General features: G+C 49.1%; 1 protein-coding gene across 4 annotated transcripts in view; it reads right to left on the minus strand.

Moving 5' to 3' along the window:
- The window catches only part of SEC16A (SEC16 homolog A, endoplasmic reticulum export factor), a 55,063-nt gene extending 32,588 nt beyond the window's left edge, over positions 1-22,475 (minus strand). For 3 of the 4 annotated variants that reach the window (XM_087704504.1, XM_087704505.1, XM_087704503.1), the window contains exons 1-8: positions 22,357-22,475; positions 13,886-17,458; positions 12,662-12,801; positions 9,201-9,289; positions 7,348-7,471; positions 5,296-5,494; positions 3,479-3,647; positions 1,411-1,553 (exon numbers count right to left, since the gene is read on the minus strand). In XM_087704504.1, coding sequence (XP_087560630.1) covers positions 1,411-1,553; positions 3,479-3,647; positions 5,296-5,494; positions 7,348-7,471; positions 9,201-9,289; positions 12,662-12,801; positions 13,886-17,377 — 4,356 coding nt within the window. In that variant the 5' untranslated portion in view covers positions 17,378-17,458; positions 22,357-22,475. The remainder of the gene's footprint in view (positions 1-1,410; positions 1,554-3,478; positions 3,648-5,295; positions 5,495-7,347; positions 7,472-9,200; positions 9,290-12,661; positions 12,802-13,885; positions 17,459-22,356) is intronic. The other variant, XM_087704506.1, reaches the window with a different exon arrangement.
- Between the last annotated feature and the right edge of the window lie 3,785 nt (positions 22,476-26,260).

Below are 26,260 nucleotides of genomic sequence, written 5' to 3' on the forward strand. Positions count from 1 at the left end.
AGGTAAAGGGCGAGGAACTATGAACTTGAGAACGTTCTGTGGAGAGCTGAGAAGATGACCTGGATGAAGATAGGCAGCAAGGGTTGCAAAAAAGGGTTAGGCTTAGGGAATTTCTTAAGGGTGGAGAATAGCCACAGAGAGGAGGGGGTCAAGCTATTCTCCAGAGCAGCTGAAGACCAGACAAGGAACAATGGATGGAAACTGACAAGGAAAGATTCAACCTGGAAATAAGGAGGAATTTTCTGACAATGAGAACAATCAACCCATGGAACAGAAGTTGCCTTCAGAAGTTGTGGGAGCTTCATCACTTGAGACTTCTTGAAAGCTTCCAGTGATGAAGCTCCCACAACTTCCGAAGGCAACTTCTGTTCCATGGGTTGATTGTTCTCATTGTCAGAAAATTCCTCATTTCCAGGTTGAATCTCTCCTTGTTCAGTTTCCATCCATTGTTCCTTGTCTGGCCTTTGAGTGCTTTGGAGAATAGCTTGACTCCCTCCTCTCTCCCCTCAAGTATTGGAAGATGCTATTGTGTCTCCCTTGGTCCTCTTCCCTAGACCAGCCTTAGAGTGAAACCCAACAACCTTTGCCTTGCAACAACCAATCTTGAGCAATGGGGGAGCTATGGGGGAGCATCTTGTCCTTATTACACTGATCAGCCCCACCCAGTCAGGCAGGGAAGGTTTAACCCCGTCAATTGAAGAATTTTGACTGGTGGGATCTAGGAAGAGACCCTTCTCTGCCCCTGCCCTATGGAACACCCTCCCCCTCAAAGTGGGATAGGCGCCCACTCTCTTGGCCTTCTGGATGAGCATGTGGGGTTCAAAGAGTGCTGTGCAACTTTTGAGTATTTGGTGCCTTGAGGCCTTTTAAATTATCTCTTAACCTTTGTTTTTACTTATTCCTCATCCTGTTTTCAGTCTAATTTTTAACTGTATCCTTTTTTTTTACACCTTTTTTACAATTAACTGCCCAGAATCACTTAAGTGAGATGGACGGTGCCCAAATTTGATATATGAACACAAGTAGTCCTCGATTTATGACAGTTCATTTAGTGACTGTTCAAAATTATAACGGCACTGAACATGACTTATGACTGTTCTTCACACGGCCATTGCAGTATTCCCATGTTCACATGATGAAAGATGCCTGGCAACTGGTTCATATTTACGACGGTCGCAGTCTCCTGGGGTCACGCGATCCCCTTTTGTTAAGATTCACTTAACAACTGCGATGATCCACTTAACAACTGTTGCAAGAAAGGTGCTAAATTGGGGGCAAAACTCACTTAACCAATACTTTCCTTCGCAACATGAGTGTTGGGCTCCACTGTGGCCGTAACTCGAAGGCTGCCTGTAGAGCTAAAGGTTAAGCAGCTGCTGCCCATCTCGCTGGCTGGTTCTCCTCACTCACCTCCATGCTGTGGATCTCGACCAAGGCTGGCTGGCCTTCGGAGGGAAGGTTGGGTAGCACTTTGATCAGCTGACCCCCAGGCCCAAATTTTGTACACACGTGGGGTATGGAGAACTTCTCAGGAGTCAAAGGTCTGGAAGGGACTGCAGCCGAGGAAGAAACAAGAGAGGAGAAAGAGATTTAAGGAAGGAAGATACTCAGGGACGGCTTCGCACTTCTATCTACCATCAGGCAGAAGATATTGAAGCAGAGCCAGCCGAACAAAGCAGTTGAAAAAAACTTTCTATCCTTGGGCTGTTGGACTCTTAAACACAACCACAATCACTCCACGCACACGCGAAAACACAGGACTAGTTTTCTTGTTCTTTCTTTTTCTCCCCCTCCCCTAATTACTTGCATAGGGATTATTCTTTATACTATTTGTGTGGTTTGTATTTTTTGTCATTGATTGCACCAGTGAGGCTAAAACCAATTCCATTGTATACAGGATGTACAGTGACAATAGAGGCTATATTATTATACCGAACTGCACTGCACTGCACTAGACTAGACTACATTTTAAACCTAAGACAGAAAAATCACCCTGCAGTTTTGGCTGGCCCAGTGCTAACCACCCTAAAGTCGGGACCTGGAAGAGGGCAAACTGGGCTACTGACGCATCCTTCCCCGCCAGCCTAGCATGGATTCCCAGCATATGTGCCAGTTTTGCTTTCACTCCTTGCCGGAGAAGCTAAGATAGAACCGCTTCATTACAATTCTGCAGAGCGCCATTCAAAAGAGAATGAAAATTCATATAACCCCCAGAGCTGCACTTCTCAATCTCTGCAGCATTCAAAGGTTAGCAGATTAGTAACAGTAACAGAGATGGAAGGGACCTTGGAAGTCATCTAGTCCAACCCCCTACTCACGCAGGAGACCTGTACTAGGGATTTGGACCGCCGAACTGTGGACCTTTCTGATCGACAAGCTCAGTGTCTTAGCCACTGAGCCATGCAGACTTCCACCATGCCGGCTGGGGAATTCCGAGAGTTGAAGTCTTGCAGTTGCCAAGTCAGAAGCGAACGCAACCAGGGTCTGAAATCCTGGGTGGATGGGAAGTGGCTGAAAGGAATTACCTCCATATCCAGATTTCATCCAATCTCCCCCTATAATTTGTATTTGGTTTATTTGTATGCCACCCTTCTCCAGGAGAGACTCAGGGCGGCGAACAACTCATGGGGGAGAGGGAACATAAACACAGTACACATAATTAAAATACACGAAAATCACACAGCCATACCAGTCGAGAGGGGAGGGGAACTCATCAACCCCAGGCCTGCCGGTGTTGATGAGTTTCCCTTTCATTCCTGGGAAGCTGATGAATGAAGAATGACTTCCCTTGTTCTTTTTTTTAAAAAAATATGGTTTTATTAAATCTCAAAAATAGTGGGGGGCGGGGGGGGGGAGTAAGCAGGAAAGAAAAAAATAGAGAAAAAATGGAAAGAATCCAACCCAAAATAAGTTAAAGCACAAAAAAGAAGGAGGAAATTAGGAAAAAGGAAAAATAATAATGGTTTTGGACTTTCTTTAGTACAGATTTAAAAATGCGCCCAATTCTTACTCTAAACCACCCCTACACCAGGAAGAGTACATACCGTATTTTTCAGACTATAAGACGCACCAGGGTATAAGACGCACCATGATTTTGAAGAGGTAAATAAAAAAAAGCTTTTGCACTCTGCAGGCCTCCCAAACTCTCTGCAGGCCTCATTTTTTGCAAAAAAAAAAAAAAAAAAAGAGGGGGGCATGCAGAGCTTTGGGAGGCTTGCAGAGTGCTGGGGGGGGGGGGCAAAAATGGCCCATTTTCTGCTTGTTTTTGCCCTCACCAGCCCCCAGGAGTACTTTGCAAGCCTCCCAAATGCTGTATTCAATGTATAAGATGCACCCAGATTTTCACCCTCTTTTGGGGGGGAAAAAGGTGCATCTTATACTCCGAAAAATACCGTAACTTTTGGGAGATAAACTACAAGTCAGGCGAAATAACTAGCCCTCACCAGCACTACTACAGTATTTTTTTTTAAACAAATACCTTGCTCTACACCTGGCCAAGGCATCTGGGCTACGGGATTGTAACTGTTCAAAGGAGGCTGGTCGATGTAGTATCCCTCGGAGGAATAGTCCGCAGGGAGTGAGGTTAGCTGAGGGTCTCCATCGTAGGCATTGACAGTCAAATCGTGGTTGCTTCGATACCGCTGGCTCTGGAGGAGAAGCAGAAGGGCATGTAAGAGTCAAAGGAACAGGAGCATCACAGGTTGAGCCTTGGTGGCACAGTGGTCAGAGTGCAGTACTGCAGGCTCCTTCTGCTGCCTGCCGACTGCCTGCAATTTGGCAGTTCAAATTTCTCCAGGCTCAAGGGCTTTCTTTCTTTCTTTCTTTCTTTCTTTCTTTCTTTCTTTCTTTCTTTCTCTTTCTTTCTTTCCTTCCTTCCTTCCCTCCCTCCCTCCCTCCCTACCACCCACCCACCCACCTATCAATCATCAGCTGTGGTGACACAGTGGTGAGAATGCAGTATTGCAGGGTAACTCTGCTGACTGCCAGGAGTTCGATTCCCACTGGCTCAAAGCTGACTCATCCTTCTGTCCTTCCAAGGTCGGTTAAATGAGGACCCGGATTGTTGGGGACAAGAAGCTGACTCTGTAAACCACTACGAGAGGGCTGTAAAGCACTGTAAAGCGGTATATAAGTCTAAGGACCACTGCTATTGCTATCCTCGGTCTGGATGCTGTGTTGAACCTCAAGGCCAGAAAACGAACTGTCTCCCGAGGGAATGCAGGAGGAAGTCCTTCCTCCTTGTCATTTATCTGTCATGTGAATCAGCCGTCCCCAACAAGTCCAGCTCCATGGATGGGCAGCAGTGGCGGCTGGGGGGCGGGGGGAATGGTTTCACATGTACACCCATCACTTGTGCAAATGGAGCTCCGTGCCCTCTTCCATCACTTGTATGATGAGTGCCCAGGTCCCCAACAGGTCCCGGACTGATACCGGGCCAAGGACCAGGGGGTGGGGACCCCTGATGTAACTGTCTGAATGGTATTTGACAATCAAACCCGAGTGGCAGGCAAACGGCAACACAGATGCTCTGTTGATTTGCAAACAACTGCTGACTTCCACTGCTATTTCGAAGGCATTTATCTTAAACCAAGGAAGGCTCAGGGGTGTCATGCTCAATTTCATGGAGGGTCGCATCAGGGTTCATGTTTGACTTCAGGGGACCGACTGGGTGGGCATGGGCAGCTCGATGCCACTTCTGTAGGGGGTACCTGTGGTGGCCTGAGTGCTCTGCCAACAAAAATGGGCTCCCGGGTTCTTGTTTTCCGCTGTGACGGCCTCCTGCAACCCTCTGCCAGCAACAATGGAGCTGGGAGGACATTTTTTCTGGTAGAGGCACTGTGGGTTGCTCCCTTGCGGTTTCCAGGATAGCCCCACAGGCCAGATCTAAACAACCCATGGGCCAGATCTCGCCCCTGTGCCTTTAGTTTGACACTCCTGTCACAGATAAACTGGGAGGCCCCATTTCTCACGAACTGAAACCCCCGCATACTAGCGTACAAAGCTATTTCTCCGGCAGAGACGTTGTAATGAAACATACTTTCATTTCCTCTGAGCCACAAAAGGAAGCTCAGGTGAAGCCGCTTAAAGAAGCCCTTCTGACTGTGATAAGCAATGGGGACATTCGACCCCAACAGAAGCATGAACCTAAAAAGGGCGGGGGGAGTGCCCCAGCTAGGCACATCCGACACCACAGGAAGGGAGGCCACATCATATTTGGTCTTGCTGCCTGGGGAATTCTGGGAGTTGAAGTCCACCCATCTTGAAGTGGCCGAGAAGGTTGCAAGGCCTCCTTACCTGCTGAGAACGGGAGCTGAAGCTGCTTTGGTGGCTGCGGAGGCTGTGGGAGCTGTGCAGGCTGTGTCCCGAATGCTCGCTGTGGACGCTGCGCCAGTCACTGTCATCCGCATACGGTTCCCTGCGCGGCTCTAAGTCTTCATCGAAGCTGCTCACAAAACGAGGGTCGTATCGCCAATTGTCTTCATACCGCTCATTACTTTGGGGGGGGGGAGTGGGGGAGAGAAGGAACACTGTCTTAGGCCCAGGACACGTCAAGGTCTATGTATGCGATTTAGACGAGGGGATAGAAAGGGAAGTCATCAGAGTGGTGCAGTGGCCTAGAGGTGGCGCTCTCGCCTCACAATCAGGAGACTGTGAGTTCGATTCCAGACAGAGAGCAGATATTTCTCGCTGCTTTCCCCATAAAGCAGCCCAGCAATTAAAAGAGTCTTGAGGCTAAATTTTATGTTGCCTGAGTGAAGCAGAGCCCATGGCCTCAGGACAAAGTCACACTTCAAGAACTAAAGGAGGAACACGGTTTCAAGCAGGGACCTGGGACAGAGAGTGATTGTGTTTGCACAAGAGCTCCAAAGAACACAAGGCGTGTGCCTGGAGTGTGTATTCTGGGCCGCCCCTTTTCTCACCACCAGCAGGTAATTATGGATTCATACTTTTAGGAAGCCACCAGCAAGGAGGGAAGGATTGTTGTTGAGACGTTTAACCATTCCCTTTCTTTCAAGGCTCACACCCATGAGCACTAAAAGGAAACCAGGCTTTTCAGGTCTGCCTTCCCCCGTTCTTTAGCTGAGATGCTTCTCTCATCAAAATTACAGCATTCAGGATACGGAATAGTTAAATTTTCAAATCTGCATCAGTGATGCATCCACGTTTCCTGCAGAACTGTGAAACTCTGTACTTTTGCTCAAATAGCCCCAGAGGTTTTTTACGGATGCCTAAACGGAGATGCTTCAAGTCCAGTGAAAACAGCCTCACGGCGAAATGCGCCACACGAAGGACAGAAGCCATCCTTCTCAAATGACGCTCAGTGTGGGACAGAAGGCGTGCAGGCCCCACCCTCACGAAGGGCAGGGAAGAGGAGCCACATTTTATGATGAATATGGACTATAACTGCCACCATGGAAAGCCAGATCCACTCAATCCGGTAGGCGACGACGAAGCTCTGACTATTCAAAATCACCACCCCTCAAAATCAAAGCTCCAGATTTCTTTTAAAACAAAAAGCTAAAAGGCAGGAAGGAAAGAAAAAAATAAGGGGAATTTACAACATTAATAAACGGCTGCCATCCTCCCTGTAAACTGGAGGCTATTCGACTTGACATTTCTGAAGTGCATTAATCTCTTTTGGTTTCTGCAATCACATGAATTCCACAGGGCGGCTGGAAGACTTCCAATCCTGCTCTCAATCCAGGAAGAGAGTGGATTCTAATTACCTGTGTGTCTTCTTTGGGCCCCCAAATAAGCACCAGGCCTTATTTTCAGGGGAGGTCTTACCTGCTTACCTTAGGATCACCGCACTCGGGCCTCTCGGGCCTTGATACCTGTCAGGCTGCTGCCCGACTTCTTCTACAGCCGTGCATGGCCAGACGGTGCATGGCTCTTCACACCGGTGCCACCGCTGGTCCTGCCGCAAGTAGCAGCCCTAGTGTGATGTGCCAGGTGGCGTCCAGCAGCAAGCGGCCCCAAGCAGCTGCAGAAGAAGTTGGGCAGTGACGTGACAGGGGCGGCAGTCATAAGGTAAAGGCCCCACCTCCCCACCCTCGCTTGGTTTTTAGGCATGTGCCTCACCCCGTATAACCAGGTGGTGGGCAGGGCTTAAGGAGGGTTATTGTTTGAGTAGGGCTTATATTAGCTGCAGGCTTGAAAACTGGGCTAGTGCTTGTTTTTGGGACAGGCTGTATTTTCGGGGAAACAGAGTTTTCTGCTGTAGGATCAGCTTGTTGCGGGGAATGTCTCTGCTGCTCTTGCTATCCCAATTGCCTTTCATGCCCCCAAAAGGTCCATCATTCCCAAATCCATTGGGAGCCCAGAGGTATTGGAAGGTTCACCAACCTGTTTCCCTGCTGATAGGCTTCTCTCTTTGGGTAAAGGTTCTGATCCGTGTTGTTGTACCAATACCTCTGATCATAGAGCCGAGGGTCTCGGAACCTGGCATCGTAATTGGGAGGGTAACGCTCTTAAAAGAGAAGAGAGGGACAATCCGTCATCGCAGAGGCTCTGCACTCTTACACCCAATCAGATCCCTAGGAACATCCGCTAACAGGCTGCCTTGGCCAGCCGTCCACCGGTCCAGTGGAGCCGTTGCCTTTGGTTTCACTACAGTCCGTTGAGTAAATCATGCAGGGCTGGTGTTTCATGCAGCATTCAGCTACAGACAGGAAGAATCCAACATGGCACTTAGGTTCTTTCCTCCCCCCCAAATAATTAAAACCTGTGTTGAATTAAAACGCCAGGAAGCTGATATTCTGCCAAGCAACGTACCACTTGTCAACTTTAAATTTAGGCCTTGCGTGTTTTCAAATTCCAAATGGGCCCCTTGGCCTCAAAAGACTTATAAACAACATAATTCACCCAATGATCTAAGTAAACCCTAACCCTAACCTTGTAATTTTGGAAGGAGGTCTCAATCCAGCTTGTGCATGTTAGAAAGGTCCAAGGGATTATTTGGGCCAGCAGGTTCTGACTGGCTCTGGAGAACCAGTAGTGGAAATTTTAAGTAGTTCGGAGAACCGGCAAATACCACCTCTGGCTGGCCCCAGAGTGGGGAGGGAATGGGGATCCCCTGCCATGCCCACCGAGCCACACCCGCAGAACCTGTAGTAAAACTTTTGGAATTTCACCACTGATTTCGACTCGACAGAGAGTATTAACTGAAGGCTAACAGAGGGATCCTGTACTCCTAGAGTTAGTCTCCCTTTCTTGAGCTGAAAAACTGCACATTTCAGATGAACTGGTTTTTACCCAGAAATGTGTCCTTGAAAATGAGTGGGGCAGTGGCCTAGAGGGGGCGCTCTCGCCTCACAATCAGGAGGCTGAGAGTTTGATCCTAGGTAGAAGCAGATATTTCTCTCTCTGGGCACACTGAGAATATATCTGCTGGGGAAAAAACTCCGCACTGGCAACAGGAAGGGCATCCAGCCAGTAAACACCCAGCTCCATTCAGTTGCCCAGGCTCCATCCCACAAGGGATTATGGGGGTCTTTAAAAGGAGATGATATGTGTCCCTGAAAATAAATTCCAGTAGACAAATTTATTAGGGTGCTTACACTATCTTCCACCTTTGACAAATAAAGGACTCAAAATTTGAGCAGAATTTCCTCCCAAATAAATGCTCAAAAATTACAATACAAGAGTTTTAAAAGAGCATTTCATTTAGTTATTTCATTTTTACAAGAATACTCACAATGCTGAACAAGCAGGCCAAATTGATTCTATGCTTTCTGAATCTCACAACTCCCAGAGCTACTGAAGCAGGGGTCTCCAAACTTGGGAACTTTAAGACTCTCACTGCAGTCACGTGACCACATTTGGTAGCTTGGGAATGGGCTTGTTTTAAGGGCCCGTTGCGATGTCGCATAGTCACATGCAATTTGCAATTAATTTTTTTTTTTTTGCTGGTTTCACCAAAAAACCCAACCATTTGGAAGAATGGACCCACACAACTGTAGAGTTTTCAAAAAAAAATAATGCAAAAAATGTCATCAAATCAGAGCCTGAAGATGATAACAATTTAAGACCGGAAATGCAGTCCCAATTGTGGTTGTAACTCAAGGACTACCTGTAGCTTCCTCAAACTTTTAATGTCTTTAAATGGCCTTTACAGAGATGAAAGAGAAAATATCAGCCTTCTGCTAGGGGAGTCTGTACACTGAAAGGCATATTTTGCTGTAGGACCACATCCTCACCTCCGTTATCATACGGGTTTGAGTAATAGTCTCCATAGTAGCCATTCCATCCACTTTTGGGTTTGTAATAGTCATTGGGATAATCTTGTCTGGGGGGGAGAGAAGAGAAATGATTGAAATTCGTAAGCCCCAACTTAGGCTACCAACACAAACAGGTGTGAAGCTCACTGGGATTTCTTACAGCTGAAACACATCAGCTAGTTTGTCTATGGAGATTCTCAGTCACCCAGAGAGCTCTTGGTTGTCCCAAAGGTGCTTTTTTTCCCCAAAGAGGCAACTGGACTTTCTGGTTTTTCTTTGAAGACCTTTCACTTCTCATCCAAGAAGCTTCTTCAGCTCTGACTGGATGGTGGTGGGGAATGGAAGAATCCACTATCCTATCAGAGCTAAAGAAGCTTCTTGGATGAGAAGTGAAAGGTGTGAAGTCCAGTTGCCTCTTAAAAAAGGCACAGTTGGTACATCAGCCAATTGTTTCTTGAGAAATGTCAGATTCCGTTCTCTCTCTCTCTCACATATACACACACACTAAATCTGTTGTTTTTTTCTTCCCAGAAATCAAGATGTTTCTGTGAGTCCTGTCTATCTTTTGCGGTTCTTCCTCAGGAGCAAAATTGGAAGTGAATCAGAATAAATCTGGAAAGGACCTTGGAGGTCTTCTAGTCCAGCTCCTTGTTCAAGCAGGAGACCATCTACCATTTCAGACAAGTGACTGCCCAGTCTCTTCTTAAAAAACCCCAGTGATGAAGCACATCTGAAGGTGGACAGGGATCAGTTCTGGAAAGGGAGGCCCTAGTTGCCCTTGAGGCAACCATGACCTTGGGCGACAGAGAATCTCCATAGATGCAAAGGATACCAAGGCAATGAATATATATACACCTCGAGCAATTTCAACCAAACTTGGGACACAGGTGACTTACTGTCTTGAGACAAATACCGTGGGGGTAAGTCACCCCTAACACTCCTCGGGATGTGTGTCCTTTTAAGATCCAGCCTGTTGTGCCTTAAAATGGCTTCTACTGTACTGCCTTAAAATGGCTTCTACTGTACAGTGCAGTGGAGTTGCCATGGTAACGGCTTCACAGTACTCCACAAGGGGGCTCCCTCTGGTAAGGGGGAAAATCCAACATTAGAAATTATGTTTGGTCTGGACATTTCCCCCCTATCAATAAATACCCAGACAATGCCGGGCTATCGGCTAGTCAAATATAAATCATACATTTCTGTATCTCATGCTTTTACAAGGCTGATTTTTAGGTACCCTGTACTGGTAAAGTCCTTGACTTGTAACCAGTTGCCTTGTGACCATTTGAAGTCACAACGGGTCACCCCAAAAGATATGTACAACCTGGTTCCAAAGTTACCGACGGTCACCCACCCCACCATGCTCACGTGTTTTTGGGCGCCTGGCAACCAGGCTGCATTTACTGCTATTTGAGGCATCCCATGGTCAGGTAACCATGATTTACTTTATTTTTTCTAGACTTAATAATAGTAGTAAGTCGAGGTCTGCAGGTGAGCAAAATTCCAGCACCAAGGAGAAAGGGCAGCCTATTTCAGCAGCCAGCCTTTTCTCCTCGTCTTTGAAAGTATTAGATTTTGCAAGGAATCCCACCAGTGAAGGCGAGGACTGTAAATGCTGCACGATGTGTAAGCATAGAGGAAATTTAAGCAGAGCTACCAGGCGATCGATCAAATGTCTGTGATAGAGAGAGGGCCAGGTACCAATGTGACCCATAAGAAAACATCAAAGGCCAGTAAAAATGCTTTTCTTGAGACACCTTTCCGAAAATATATGTCTTTTTCAGTGACATGCAGTCAGGGGAAGCAGGGCCTCATCACTGTCATCATGAAAAGAAAAGAAAAATAAAAGGAAAAAGGCTGAGGTAGTTGCTGCCAGAATCACAGTGGATGACTCTGCTTAGTGCTTACCTGTTTAAAAAAGCCTCTAAAAAAGCGCCCTCTGCAGGAGGAGGTGAGAGAACCATGTGCCTCCTTTAGTCTATCTTTACGATCACTTGAGCAGAGTTAAGCAAGGGTTAAAAGACGAAAAATTCCTTATGTAAAGGAGGCACATGGTTCTCTCGCCTCCTCCTGCAGAGGGCACTTTTTTTAGAGGCTTTTTTTAAACAGTTAAGCAGAGTCATCCATTGGGGACTCTGGCAACAGCTAACCCAGCCTGACCTGGCCTTTTTCTTTTTACATTTTTTACATTTTCATCATGGCAGACAAGAGCAGAGTTGAAATCCTCTGTGAAACAGCTGGAAAAGGTATGTGGGTCGGAGGGAGGGATTCAAAATTATTGTAATTTTTAAGTAATTGTAATTTGTATTATTGTAAGTAAGTTGTGTGTGTGTGTGTTTTACCTGCCTCTGCTGGTGCGCGGGCTGGCACTTTATTTCCCAGCCCAGGGGCACCTTTCCGCGGTTGGCGAAGCTCCTGCTCTCCCCGCAAAAGGCAGCCTCGGCGGCGCCTCTCTTTATTCCCTTTGCCCACTGTCGGTTAAGAACAAAGCCCACGGTGGGGAAGCTGCTTGTTTGTCTGTCTGGGATTCGTGTGTGTGTGTGTGTGTGTGTGTGTGTGTGTGTGTGTGTCGGACATACCGCCGGGAGCGGCCAAAAGCCTCTTTCTTTCTTTTTGCCTCACCAGCCATGAACCTCACCGCACGTCACTGGTCTTTTTCAAGGACTTTTCAGGAATGTCTGGGATTAACTGACCGGTCCTTGGAAAAGGAATACACTGTTCTGACCTAGGCTTCACCAAATCACGAAGCAGGCTCCTTGTCCCGACAAAACCCCTTTTTATGAAGCTCATGTGAATTCCTCCCATTCACCTCCAGCAAAGTCCTGGCAAACAGTCTTTCAAGGGTGAATTTACAAGCACAGACCTTATCAGGCTTGGAGAACTGCCAGGCCGATATCTTCCAAACGCAACAGCTGTACAAGAAAATACTTGGCAAGGAGTCTCTGAGAGTCACGAACAAACCTTCACACTAATTAAATGAACTAATTGTCTCCTGCAAACTCCCCTCCCCTTTCGCTCCTCTTTCTTCCCTACGGGAGGGGCCATTCACTGTTCACCTGTGGCCTTATTCCTGAGTCGACCTTGCTCCTTAGCTGTTCCCTTCTCCTGGCAGCTCTGCGCATGCGCACACTGGGAACAGGCTCCAGCTGTTCGTCTGCCCCACTGATGTCTGACTCCGAAGGCAGCCGATAACTGTCACACGGCCCTGGCCCCCTCTCTGCCTCCGACACAGAGCCCTCCTCAGAGCCTTCCCCAGACTCCAGGACTGGCCCAGGTTCCTCCCCAACCTCCTCACTGTTCGAATCTGCCACCAGCTTTGCTGGCTGGCCACAACATGCACTTTCCAGAGTGGGGCCAACAAAAGCGTTTATATTAAGTGCTCCCTTCTTCTCTCTTTTGCAAAAATACCTTCGAGGCGTCAGCACTGGCAATCTCCTTACCTTGACTGGGGCCTGTCTGAAGTGTGGCTGGCTCTTGAACTGGGGCGCTCTGGTTCCGTGTACCAGTAGCTCCCCGTGTCTCGATAGGCAGCAGACTGGTCATACTGGTTGTAGGAAGTGTTGTACTGGCCATATGCATCCTCCAAGAGACAAGAAAGATTACATTAACTCAGGAGCGAGGCAAGAGGCAAGCCGAACGTTTGGCCAGGCTCCTCTCTCAGCAGATGGGATTCCACGTTGATGGAGATTTCAGAAGCATCAGAAAAAGAAAGAACCCAAAAGCAAATTCAGGGTGAAAAATCAAAGGATCACGAGCAGAAACCCAGCTGCCCAAAGGCCAACAAATAAATACATAAATGGATTGGTAAGGAGCTGAGTCCTCTGGGGATCATGAGGATGAGGATGATGGGCGGGCGGTTTATATCCCACATTCAGGGGCCTTCCCCAATTCCTCCCCTAAAACAACAGCCTTGTGGGGTAGGCTGGACAAAGAGAGACAGAGGGAGACCAGTGGCTTGTTTCCAGTGCCGTTGGGACTTTGATGTAAGTCTACCTGTATACTGGTTTTAAACATAAAATGTTTTGATGGCCCTTTTGCCAGAAATCTCTCCCCACCCCCACCCCAGCATTCTACCAATTTTTGAGAGCTTTCTCTTACCCAAAACCATTTGTGCTTCCACCTAAATTGACGAAGGTGGTTTTAGAAGCGTCAGAAAAAGAATCCAGAAGCAAAATGAGTCCCCTTCGGGGGTAAAGAGCAGCATATAAATATAATAAACTATAATAATAAACTGAAAATTCAGGGTGGAAAAATCAAACAATCACGAGCTGATTATAACCCATTCTCTTCTATGGGTTTTCTTCTCTGCTTTTTCACAGCTATTTGTTGCCTTTGAAGCGTAGGACAGCTCTGACAGGTTGGGGGGGGGGGCTTGGATTGTCACCACTTGCCACCCCTGGGGGAGGCTGTGGAAGACAGAACCTCCTCCTCTCTGGCCAATCATTCCGGCCTTCAGCAGGAACCCCTAGTCTGAAAAAATGCCCTCTGCAATCACTGGGCATTGGTGGGAAGAGTTTCCACTGAAGAAATCCCCCGAATGTGAACGCATGCTGAACCTCTAAAGCCTCACCCCCATCCCACCCAGGATCACCCCCCCCCCACAGCACCCCCCCCCCAGGAGGTTTCCTCCTGAGGGTGACTGAAGAGAGCACGTTTCACTCTACCTGGAAGTAAAGGTGAGCAGCCCTAGGATCCACCGGTGGGTAGGTGTAGCTGTCGTACGGGTGCCGGTAGTAGTAGTAGGAGTTGGGGGGCGGGCCGTAGGCGGTCTGCGAAGGAGGGTACTGCTGCTCGTGGCGCGAAGGGGGACGAGCAGGTTGGGGGCCACTTGGGGCTGTGGATCCAGGAGGAGGAGGAGGCCCCATGCCAGGGGGGAGGCGAGGATCCTGCCTGAAGTCAGTGCCCGGCTGAGGATGGCTGGGCGGTGGGGGGGCCGGACTGCCTTCCAAGGGACCCCTGGGGCAAGGCTTCGGACTCGGCGCCTGGGCACGGGGGTTTCCGGGAGGCATCTGGAGGTTGGGGGAAACGGAAGAGTGGCGAGGAGCTGCCGGAGCCTGCTCCAAGGGCGCCCCTTGGTCGAAGGGCATTGAGGGCCCTGAGTCCTTGGTTACCTGCCGATAGAACTGCTGTGGGCCTCGAGCCTGGGGGTCGCTGGGGCCAGGGGCCAGAGGAAACGTCTGGCCGCCCAAAAGAAGGCCTGCCCTGCTGTGCTCCTGAGGCTTTGCTCCAGCCAGATCCAGAGGTCTGGAAAGCTCCTGGCAAAGGGAAGCGTTTGGAGACCAGCCGGGAAGGCTACCACTGGGCCCCACAACAGGAGTCCCGCCACTGACGTGGGAGAGAGGAACGCTGGTTGTCGGCTGGCCAGCGCTTTCCAGAGGCAGCCCTTCTGCAGCAGAGGGCTGGGGGGCTTCCATGGCTAAGTTGAGGGGGGCTTGAGATGGACCCAGGGGTTTGGGGGGAGCAGTTTCAGCTGCGCTAAGCGGGCAGGGGAAGAAAGTAGCGCTTGAGTTAACCAAGCCCCCAGGCGGGTTTTCCCCGGACAAGCTGCAGCTCCAGTTCTTCCCCAGCAGAGGAGCCCCACCGGCGCCCAGCTCCTTGGCTGAGGGGTTCTTCTCGGGCTGGCCCAGCTGAAGGGCGAGAGAGGAGCTGGCAGCCGGAGCCAAGCTACCAAACTGACTCGGTTGGGCAAGCAAGATCGGCTGGTTCTGAAGCGCCTCCGTCGGTGGGGAGGAAAGGAGGCTGGCGTAACCCAGGCTGCCCTGAGAGCCGGCCGCCTCTTCGTCCCCCAGCTTGGGAGGGTTTTCCAAATTTTCGGATGGGAGGCTTCCGGCTTGAGACCCCCCCGGCTTGCTCGACAAAGCTTCCTCCGGGGGCTGGACCACCTGCGTGGAGGGCTTGGCCGGGACGTAGACCGCAGGGGCGGCGGGGGCAAGGAGCACGTTGCCCCCAAAAGTGGGCAGCTCGTTGTGTGCCCACAAGGTGGTAGCTGGGCTCTCGCACTTCTTCCCTAGGCCCTGAGCTCTGCTGCTCGCTCTCTTCTCCATCCCTGTCCCAGCAGAAGGAAGCTGCCAGGGGCTCCCACTGCCGGCCACCAGGGAGAGGGGCAAGGAGTGGGCTGGGGGCAGGAAGAGAGTCTCCAGGTTGTCTGGAGGCTGTTCCAGGTTCCCTGGGGAGGCCACAGCAATCGCGGAGCTTCTCTGCGTGCCCCTTTGGTTGGGACGATCCTCTCTCAGCTCGGCCACCACCTTGGCCTGATCGGTCTCCGGGGGTTTCACCCCCAGGCTGTGGACCCGGACGGGCTCAAAGGAGCTGTTGACACTGGTGTGAAAGACTCCCGTGGGTTTGGGAGGGCTTGGCGTCGGCGCCTGGGAGGAGGGGGCATGGTAATTCTTGCCGGGCTCCTGCTCCCCCACCTCTGTTCCCAAGGGAGAGGAGTCAATCTGCTTAAAAAAGCCACTGGAGGCCTCTTGTTCAGGCTTCCCGCTTTCCTGCTGGATGAATGTTCCCGGTTCTTGCGGCCGGGCAATGCCCGCTGCGCTCCTGGGGCTCAAGTTGCTATAGTTGGAAGAGACGCTGTCGGGCCGGACGGGCCGTGGGAAGGCGCTGAGGGCCTCCAGGTTGGGTCCTCCTTCCAGGTGGCTCCCAACGTGGTTTTTGGGGAGCAGCGGGGCTAGAGAGGCGTAGCGGCTGGAATCCAACGACGCCCCTGGGGAGGAAGGGTTCTGCGACAGGAGCTCCCTTGGCAAGACCTCCTGGTTCTGAACGCACTCCTGGTTCTCCACGTTTTCGTACTGCCCGCTGGCAGAGCAGCTTCCTGCCTGTGGGACGAGGAGGCTGGCTCGGTCCTCTCCCGGGAAGGACGAGGCCTTCTCGCTGGCCTGCTGAGCAGCCGCTGTTCTGAGGAAGCGCTGGGCATCTGCTTCATTGGGCGTTGCCTCAGCCGCCAGAGCCGCACTGGCCTGGGCTGGCACAAAATGAGCTGGTAGCCCTTGCGGGCCGTGCAAAGGCTGGTAATAGGTGTGGCCCATGGTCTGCTGGAAAGCCTCCACTTCCGGTCTGGCCATGTGACTACTGGCTTCGGAGGACAGGATTTCCTCGTTCTCAGCCTCGTCTCCCTTGAAGAACATGGCAATCGTCCCCGCATCGGCCTCGTCTGGGCACAGCCGGCTCCCTCCCTCAGGCCCCCCTTGAGCCTGGCCGGGGGGGCTGCTTTCCTGAGAAGTGGGGTGGCCCGAGGGATACGTCGCTTCCAGGGGCTGCAAGTAAAAGTGTTCTTGGGGGAGCTGGCCGGCCCACGCACCGGGGGCCCCCGGGCTCTGCCAAGTGCTACTGGGGGGCAGAGTCACATTGGGTGCCTCAGCGAGCATGTAGGGGGCCTGGGGGGCACTGGGGAACCCAGGCTGATGAGGGGGAGTCGGGTGACGATCCAGCTGAGGGCCCGGCTGGGAAACGGAGATGCTGGAATGGGCAGCACTCCCAAAGGCGTTCCGGGACAGGGGCTCCGGGGAAGGCAAATACGCAGAGCTTTGGGGAGGCATCCACTGAGGCACCGTCTGTTGCAGGAGGGGGAAGGCCGGCACTGGTGGGGGGGCCGCCCCAAGGTTGCCTGGATTCCTACTCACATCAGACCCACCCGGCGGCCTGTCCGGGACAGAAGCGGAAAGGGGATTTTCAGGGCCGATTCTCATGGGCTGAGGTGGTTCCACTGGGGGACGTGAGGCGTGTTCGGTGCTTGGATGCATCTCGATGCTGTTGGGGACCCCTTTGGGGTAGACTGACATGGAGGCCGTGGGAATGGAAAATGAGCCCCCAGCTTCTGAGTGGGAGGCTGAGGCAGACGTTAACGATGGAGCAGGTGCGTGAGGAAGGTGCCCAGAGGAGAGATGAAGGGGAGCAGCCGATGGAGGGAAAGCCAATGGAGAGGAGCCTGGGTCTCCATGGGGTGCGGTGCTCAGTGGGGAGCTGCGGGGGCCTTGTTTGCCGAAGGCAAAGGGGTCAGTCACCGGTTGCACAGGTCCCGTCGCCGCGGCTGCTGCTGAGGTGGGGGCGTTTGCATGCCTGCCATAGGGGCCATTTCGCCAATGCATGTTCCAGGAGGGGGCGAGAGGAGGAGGGCCTCCGACCCCCGGGGGGGCTGTCTGAGGAGGGGGCTGCATGATCAAAGTGGAGCCGAGTCACTTGCCACCTGAAGAGGAGCAGTAGATGGAGCGGGGCGGGCTTGCCTTCCTATGCGCAAGCTGGAGGGAAGAAGACAGAAAAGTGGAATTAGTAACTGGCATCGTTCTCGCTATATAACCGCTCGCTCAGCCATCATGTGAAATTGTGACAGCACTGAACAAGCTGTGTTACAATTGACCTCCGGCTGTTCCAGCATCTCCACTACTGGGTGATGGCCACTTGCAAGTTCTCCTGGCGGCTTCCCCAGAAAGTCAGTGGGGAAGCAGGCAGGGAAGGTTGCAAGCCTCTGGGATGGGACTTCGTTACATGTGCATCCTCCTTCAGCCCCACTGTGCCTCCCACGCTCTTGCGCCCCTCTCCACACTCATAGCACCCTCATGCATCCTCCCAGGCCAGCATGGTGCCTCGTGGGGCCCCCTCCTGCACCTTTCCCCATCCAGCAGCAGCCACTTACCTACCTTCCAGTCTGGGTCTTGCGACTTCCTACCGGCTTCTTCATTAACTTTGGCAGGAAGCTGCCTCACCTAATGACTGTGAAATTCAGTTCATGATGGCAACCAGGATTGCAGAGATTGCTGTCATTCAGGGATGCGGTTGTAATTTACGACCACATCCCTTCATGATGGAAATTCTGGTCCCGATTGACATCAGAAGTCAAGGACTACCTATCGTACGTCCACTTGTTTTTCCATAAAGGATGTGGATTAACGGAGATGAAATAATCATCTTCGAGGGAGGGGGAAATCTGAAGTATGTAAAGTTTTATAAAGCACAATCTGCTTAGGCTAACTAGACTGGCTGCCTTGCGGGAATCTCTCAATTCATCGTCTCTTCTTGCATTTTAGGGCTGCCTTTTTCTTCCTCCACACAACACCCGCCTGTTCTCAGTCCGTGAAACAATACCCGCGATTATGGATGAAGCTGGGACCGTGTGGCACAGCAAGGCCTCTATTTTGATTTTCTCATCTTATAAATGCTAAACCCAGAAGGGATTCTGGCACCTGAATAAGCTTATCTGCTCCCTTACTGGTCTATCATTTATGTTCTTTGATAAAGGCTTTGCTTGTTTGTGCTGTACTTTCAGATTAAGGGAACAGTACTTTCTCTTCAGCTGCAGCGTTTTCTAGTAATGGGCTGCAGGCCTGATTTTTCTTCCCAACTCCATCAGACTCAGCTATGGGGCAGGGCAAGAAAGAAAAGCATGCTCACAGAAGCCTTCTCTGGGTTTTGAATGACACCCATCTCTTGCCCTGATTGAAAGGGCAGTCTCTTATTTCTTCCCAGTACATTTGGGTAAACAGGACTTGAAAAGTAGGTCAATGCCTTTCGAGTACCCAAAAACCTTTGGTCAGGATCCTGGCAAATCTCCAGAGACAAGAGACACGTTTGCACCCGTGACATGGATTTGCATCTGTTACTGTTGGTCATTTGCTTTCAAATTAACTTTTAATTACATCACAAGACCTGGGAAGCAAATATTTTGGTGGGCAATTCATTGGAATTAAGGGACACATCTGAGCTATTGAACTAATTTAGTCTTCCTTTCTCTGTGTGTGTCCTTTAACCATTTTTTTTGGGGGGGAGGGTTGTTGGTTGTTGGAAATCCTCGGCAAAGCAAAAGAAAGTACTCCCAGATTTTGTTAATATTTGCTGAGACTTTTTGTTCTAAAAGGCCTGTTACACCTTGTGCTCTGTAGTGCCTACATCACAAGCCATCTCCGCAATATTTTGGACAGATAACATGAACATCTGTGGGCTGGAAAACTGAACACCAGATTCACACATAATGCGCTATACTTTGGTTCAGTGAGGTGTGTGAATCCCACCACTGTAACAAGAACTCACATAAAAGCACATTTTTTGCTTAGTACAAAATTCTGTTTAGCCGTGTAATTCTGTCACTGGCTCCTCAAAAAACAGGAAAAGCATTCAAAAGAAGCCCCTATCCTTTTTCCTCACTACCTGTATGACTTAACAGTAAAAGACAGACGTAGACGTGAAAATGACACAGAAAATGTTTGTCCCATTTTGCAAATAATTGCAAAAAAATGAAGTTTTAAACTGGAATGAGGCAGAGACGAGAATTAAAGAGAAATGAATTAAAGTTGTCTTCGCTTTAAAGACAACAGTGGAGGAATTGTAACCTGAAGGCGTCAAGAAAGTCCCTGGCTTATAGTTGATCAGACACTAATAGTGACCCAGCTAAGGCTAGTGCACTTTTTAGATTTCATTAATAAAACTGGTCTCCAAATCAGAGGCACCGTAGTCGTACATTCACTTTATTCAGCATTAAACAAATCTTATCTGAAGTGCTGGCCGTGCAATCTTGGCTACTCAAGGCAATACTCAAAGCAAGCCAGGAGAAGCACAAAGGTTCTCAGCCATAAAGAAAGTTCCTCAAAGAACAATTTAAAAACTGGGTTATATTCATTAGGGAAGAAAACTGAATAGAATGTGATAGCTGTTTTCAAATACCTGGTAACTGAGCCAGCCAGCCAGCCACACACACACACACACACTCATCACAGCAACTGCTATGTTCCCCAAATTCCAACAGCTAAGATTTGACTTGTGGAAACTCCAATTTCTAGCTCATTCCACCAAGTGCGCCTTTTCAAATGTTATTTTCTGCTGTCTGAAAGATGACCTATTTTAAAAGGAACTCCCTACTTACTTCTTAATCTTTTTCATTAAAGCTCTCTATTAGAAAATATTGTTAATTGTTTTATTGGTTTTATTGCTGGTGATTATAAATGCTCCAATTTTTTTTTAAAAAAAATCTTATTCTGCCTTCAGTGCCTTGAACAGGTCTAACAAGCCTCTTACAAGAGGGTAGACAAGTGGCTGTGACACTATTTATAAGGAACTTCCCATATTAGGTTTAGTTAATTTAATTAACTATAATTAAAAAGAACAGAAATCATTTTAAAGAAAAAGATTCTGCTGTATGAGAGACCCCGATGTTAGCGAATGTGAGTTTCCGAAAACACTGGCAACCCATCCAAGCTTGTTCAAGTCTGAACAACAACTACTGAATGTGGTTTATGTCTCTAGCAAGACCAACAATTCAAAGTCAAAAGTGAACACAACATAACACACCTCCATTCATCAAGGAAATCTAATTACTAAACTAATCGTCTGATTGTGGAGAACATCAACCTGAACAAGGGAAGGCCAAGGGAAACGGGCTCTACTCGAACATCCTGATATTTCAGAATGCATAAGTGCATTTCACTACAAGTGTTGCGTAAGCCTTCCAAATGTAACCCTGCATTCGGGATGAGAGATAGTTCCACTCCTGCTCCTTTCAGAGCTGCATGACGTGTGGATGGAGACAAGGGATCAGGAAAAATAATCACATAAATTTTTAATGGAGGCCAGGCTGCCAAGGCTAAAACCCAGATCCAGGTAGTTCTCGACTTATGATCACAATTGAACCCAAAATTTCTGTTAAGTGAGGGACCAGATTTGAAGTTGCGACATCTGCCTTCCTCTTGATCATGTGACTTCATTTGGGTCGCTCGGGCAATTGGCCCACATTGATGGCTATGTGCTTTGTCCCTGGGGTTACATCGCCATGATGGTTTTTTTTTTTGCAGGACACGGGCATTTGCAGGTAGTCCTCAACTTTTGACAATGGAGGCCAACATTTCCATTGTTAAGCGAGGCATTTCTTACGTGAGTTTTCCCCCATTTTACCACCTTTCTCACCACCGTTAAGTGAATCCCTGCAGTTGTTAAGTTAGTAACCCGGTCATTCAGTGAATCTGGCTTTTCCATGGGCTTTGGGGACCGCATGACTTGGCAACGGTCACCAGCAGCCAAGCATCTGAATTTTGATCATGCGATCACGGGGAGGCTGCAAAGGTCGTAACTGTGAGAAACTGGTCCTAAGTCCCCTTTTTTCAGTGCTGTTGTAATTTGGAATGGTCACTAAATGAACTGTTGTAAGTCGAGGACTACCTGTATTCCAGTACCTGACACATCACCTGTCGCATGTCATCAGTTTCAGAGGCTGAGCACTATTTATGCCCATGGACTGCAGTCCGCCCCCCCCCCTCGCCCCCAGAACGCCACTTCCTCAAGGGGGGTGTCCACTCATGGGAGGGGCAGCCAACTTGACACCCCCTTCCTCTTCTTGCAGCCCAGGGGCGGCTGCTGCTGGGTATCCATGCGGAGGGTGCTTCTGCTTCATGGACCAAGAAAACCCTCATTTGCAAACAGTCAGTTTGATTTTTTTTTTTTAAAAGCAAAATAGTCCTCGACTTACAACAGTTTAGTAACAGTTCAAAGTCACAACAGCATGGAAAAAAGGGGCCAAGGACTACTTTTCGCCACATCCCCCTGGCCACTCAGTTTACATTCAGATGCTTGACAACCGACTCACGTTTATGACGGTCATATAATTGTCTCAGGGTCACATAATCAAAACTTTTGCAACCTTTTGATAAGCCAAGTCCATGGGGATTTGCTTAATGACCCAGATTACTGACTTAACAACCTCAGCGTTTCACTTAAAGAACCGGGATGAGAAAAGTCGTAAAGCGAGGCAAAAACTCACAGAACACTTGATGTCTCGCTTCACTTAGCAGATTTGGGGGCGCCTTGTGGGATCGTAAGTCGAGGACGTCCGTGGGTGGTCGTAAATCGAGGACCACCAGTGTCAGGGAAGCCAGGACCTTCAGGGACCCGCAAAGGGGGGGAGAGGAGGTCTTAACGCCCGGGGTGGGGGGTGGGGGACGTGGCAGATCGAGCCTGTGGCCGCCTCTCCCCATCATCCTCCTTGCCCGAAAAGAGGGAAGACCTTTCCCGCTCAGGGAGGAGCCAGGAATCATCCACGACGCCCAATGAGGTAGACTTCTCCTGAAGCGGGAGGCTCCATTCCTACCCTCATCAAGCCCCCCCCCCCCACGCAGCCGGGCCCGGGGTCCCCGACCCTCCTTCTACCCGTGTTCACCTGCGGCGGAGGGTTTCCCTCAGTACGCCCGGCCGCCAGCGCCGGCGCCTTCCGTCGCCTCAGCAGCAGCTAGCCCAGCCGCCGCCGCCGCCATCTTGCAACATCCGGCTCCAGCGGCAGCGCTGACGTGTCACGTTCGCCCCCTGCGCGTGACGTCACCGCGCGGGCGCCCGCCCAGTCCTGCCCCCTACGCGACAGGGGGCGCGCCTAGAGCTACGAGAAAAAGAAGAGTCGCCCGCTCGTGGTCGACCGTGAGATCGTCCCCCAGACGTAACATGACAGCAACATTCCATTGAAAAAGTTATTGTGAGTTTGCTTTACTACACGTCCCGTGTGCGTTCTTTTCTGAGGGTCGCCTCCCTTGGAAGAGTATAAGAGTGGACTTGCAAGTTTCTGATCCCGACTGTAGATAGTGTTTCTATTTCTTTATATTTCCTATCGCTATGGAGACATGTCAAACCATTTTTTTATTTAAATACCTCAATAGCTGCTTCCAGATCCAACCGAATATCCGTAGCCAAAGAGTTTTTGGGGCTAGAGAGGTTCCTTTTTAACTAGCCTATCTGAGCGGCTTCCAAAGGGTAACCGGAAGTGTCCCTATGTGTCCACGTTTTCCTGCTGTCGGCAAAAACAAAAAACAAAAAAACAACAACCCTGGAGCATTTTCGTTCCCAGGCGATTGCAGCCTGTCGCTCTAGTACAGGGGTCTGCCACTTTAAGGCTTGTGGACTTCTGGGGAATTCTGGGAGTTGAAGTCCACAAGTCTCTTTTTTTAAAATATTTTTTTTATTTTATTTTTGTTACATAATAAAAAATTCTTTTGTGAACAGAGTGTTGTCCAGATTCCCCCTTTAACATTTCCACAAACATAAAATTCATTCTACATTATATTTCCATTATTTCCAATTTTAGCCGTATACTTTTTTTCTATTTTCCAATTTCTAATTTTTAACATATATAAACAATGTCATTTTTTCCCTTCTCTTTGGAAATAAATCATTTATTTTCCACCTATTTTTTGTTAGCAACGTACATCTTCAAGTTCAATTTTTATATGATCAACATTTAACATACTTTACACATTTTTAGAAGTATTGATATAACTCAAACACATCGTAAATAAAACATACTATTACGTTGTTTACAGTATTTCATTTCATTCTACTAATTCATACCATTCTGCTAATAAAAGTCCACAAGTCTTAAAGTGGCTAACTCTGGAGACTTCTGCTCTAGCAAATGGAGGCAGAAAGAGTAAGGTGACCAGATTTTAACACTGGTAAGGAGGGACACCATTGACGGGGGGGGGGGAGTGTTTCTTGATTAAATATCTGAAATAAAATTGGGACTTTTTTAAAACGCCGCAGGACGCCGGACAAATTGTGAAATATTGTGACTGTTCCGCCAAAAGTGGGATGTCTGGTCACCTTAAGAAAGAGACAAAATAGGATGCTGAATGCTTGCCTGGTGACAGAAGAGCAGAAATATTTGGAAGGAGCTTGGAGGATCTTCTAGTGCAAGGGGGAGACGCTAAATACTGTCGTAAGTCGAGGACTTAGGGTCTCCCCTAAATACACTAGCGGAGACTCTAGACACTAAACAAACAGACTTACAACAGTTTGTTTATTGTCCTGATTCTCAGTCATCCAGATCATGGTTGTCTCAAAGGTGCTTTTTCAAGAGGCAGCTGGACTTTCTTTTTCTTTTTTTCTTTCGAAGACGTTTCGCTTTTCATCCAGAAGCTTCTTCAGCTCTGACTGGATGGTGGGGAATGGAAGGATTTATATTCCTTGCAGACAGATGGTCACTGGCATCCTTCCATTCTCCATTCTCCTGTCAGAGCTGAAGACGCTTGTTGTGTGAGAAGCGAAATGTCTTCAAATAAAAAAAAAGAAAATCCAGTTGCCTCCTGGAAAAAATAGCAGTAGACTTATATACCTTTGGAACAACTATGTCCTGGATGATGGAGAATCTCTATAGACTTTTAGCTATGCAATTTGGGATGTACACCCTTGAATGGGTGGGAGTAGGAATGGATTTTCAGAGGAAAAATTGCAGAGTACAGGAACCAGGAGCACCACTCAGGACACAGACAAACCTCCAAGTGCATCCTCTAAAAGGATGCAAATTATCAGCTGTCTGCAAGGGGTATAAATCCTTCCATTCCCCACCATCCAGTCAGAGCTGAAGAAGCTTCTTGGATGAGAATCAAAACATCTTTAAAGAAAAAACAAGAAAGTCCAGTTGCCTCCTGAAAAAAGCATCTCCTGGAATTCATTTACTACCATTCAAAGTTACAAGGGCCCTGAGAAATGTGGCTTTTTTCATACTTCTGACCATTGTAGCCTCCCTGTGGTCATGGGATCAAAATTCAGACCCTTGGCAACTGACTCGTGTTTATGACGGTTGGAGCATCCCAGGATCACGCGGATCCCCTTTGTGAACCTCTGAAGAGCAAAATCAATGGGGAAGCCGGATTCACTTAACCGTGTTACTAAATTAACTGTGGCAAGAAAAGTTGTAAAATGGGGCAAAGTTCACTTAAATGTGTCACTTAACAACAGAAATTTGGGGCTCAGTTGTAAGTCGAGGACTGCCTGTACCATTCCAGAAAAAGGGATCTCCAGTCTCTTTTTGAAAACCTCCAGTGATGATAATGTCCGTAGCAAACAGTGCTACAGTTTGATGTGTTATTTGTACTTTTACTTTAATTCAGAAGAAGATATACGTAAGAACGACTTGACCTGACATCTCAAATGGTCAGAAAAGAATTTATTTTTACAGATTAACAGGGTTGGAAGGGACTTTGGAGGTCATCTAGTCCAACCCCCTCACCCAAGCAGCTTCCAGTGATGAAGTTCCCACAATTTCTGTTCCATGGGTTGATTGTTCTCACTGTCAGAAAATTCCTCCTTATTTCCAGGTTACTGTTACTGTTTATTAAATTTATAGGCCGCCCAATCCCGGGGGACTCCGGGTGGCTTACAGAAACAAAAATATTAAGAAAGATTAAAAACAAATAAAACACAACAGATTTAAAAAGACACAACATGCACCCAATCTAAGCGGGGCTGGGTCTCAATCCAGAGGTCAATAGCCGGAATAGCCAGGTTTTGATAGCTTTTCGGAAGGCCATGAGTGTGGGTAGGGTCCGGATCTCTGGGGGTAGCTCATTCCATAGGGCCGGAGCGGCAACAGAGAAGGCCCTACTCCGAGGCGTCGCCAGCCAGCATTGTCCAGCTGATGGTATCTGGAGAAGGCCCATTCTGTGTGATCTTATCGGTCTTAGGGAGGAGTGCGGCAGAAGACGGTCTCGTAGATATCCAGGTCCTAGGCCATGTAGGGCTTTAAAGGTGATAATCAGCACCTTGAATCGTGCTCGGAGACCAATAGGAAGCCAGTGCAGCTCGCGGAGGATAGGTGTAGTGCTCGTGCGGCTGCATTCTGGACTAATTGTAGTCTCCGAACACTTTTCAGGGGCAGCCCCATGTAGAGCGCATTACAGTAATCCTGTCTTGAGGTGACGAGGGCGTGAGCGACTATTTGCAGTGCCTCCCGGTCCAAATAGGGCCGCAACTGGTGCACCAGGAGAACCTGGGCAAAGGCCCCACTGGTCACAGCTGACAGGTGATGTTCCAACGTCAGCTGTGGATCCAGGAGGACCCCCAAGTTGCAGACCCTCTCTGAGGGGAGCAAATTTTCTCCTTCCAGGCTTAGGGACGGACTAGCTGGGCTGTTCTTAGGAGGCAACATCCACAGCCACTCGGTCTTGTCAGGATTGAGTGCGAGTTTGTTCACTCCCATCCAGACACTAACAGCTTCCAGGCACTGGCACATCACTTCCACCGCTAGGCTGAGTTGGCACGGGGCGGACAAATACAACTGTGTATCGTCCGCATACTGG

This window comes from Thamnophis sirtalis, unplaced genomic scaffold, assembly GCF_051295495.1.
Source record: "Thamnophis sirtalis isolate CommonGarterSnake01/CBP01778 unplaced genomic scaffold, rThaSir2_p1.2 scaffold_2, whole genome shotgun sequence".
NCBI lineage: Eukaryota > Metazoa > Chordata > Lepidosauria > Squamata > Natricidae > Thamnophis > Thamnophis sirtalis.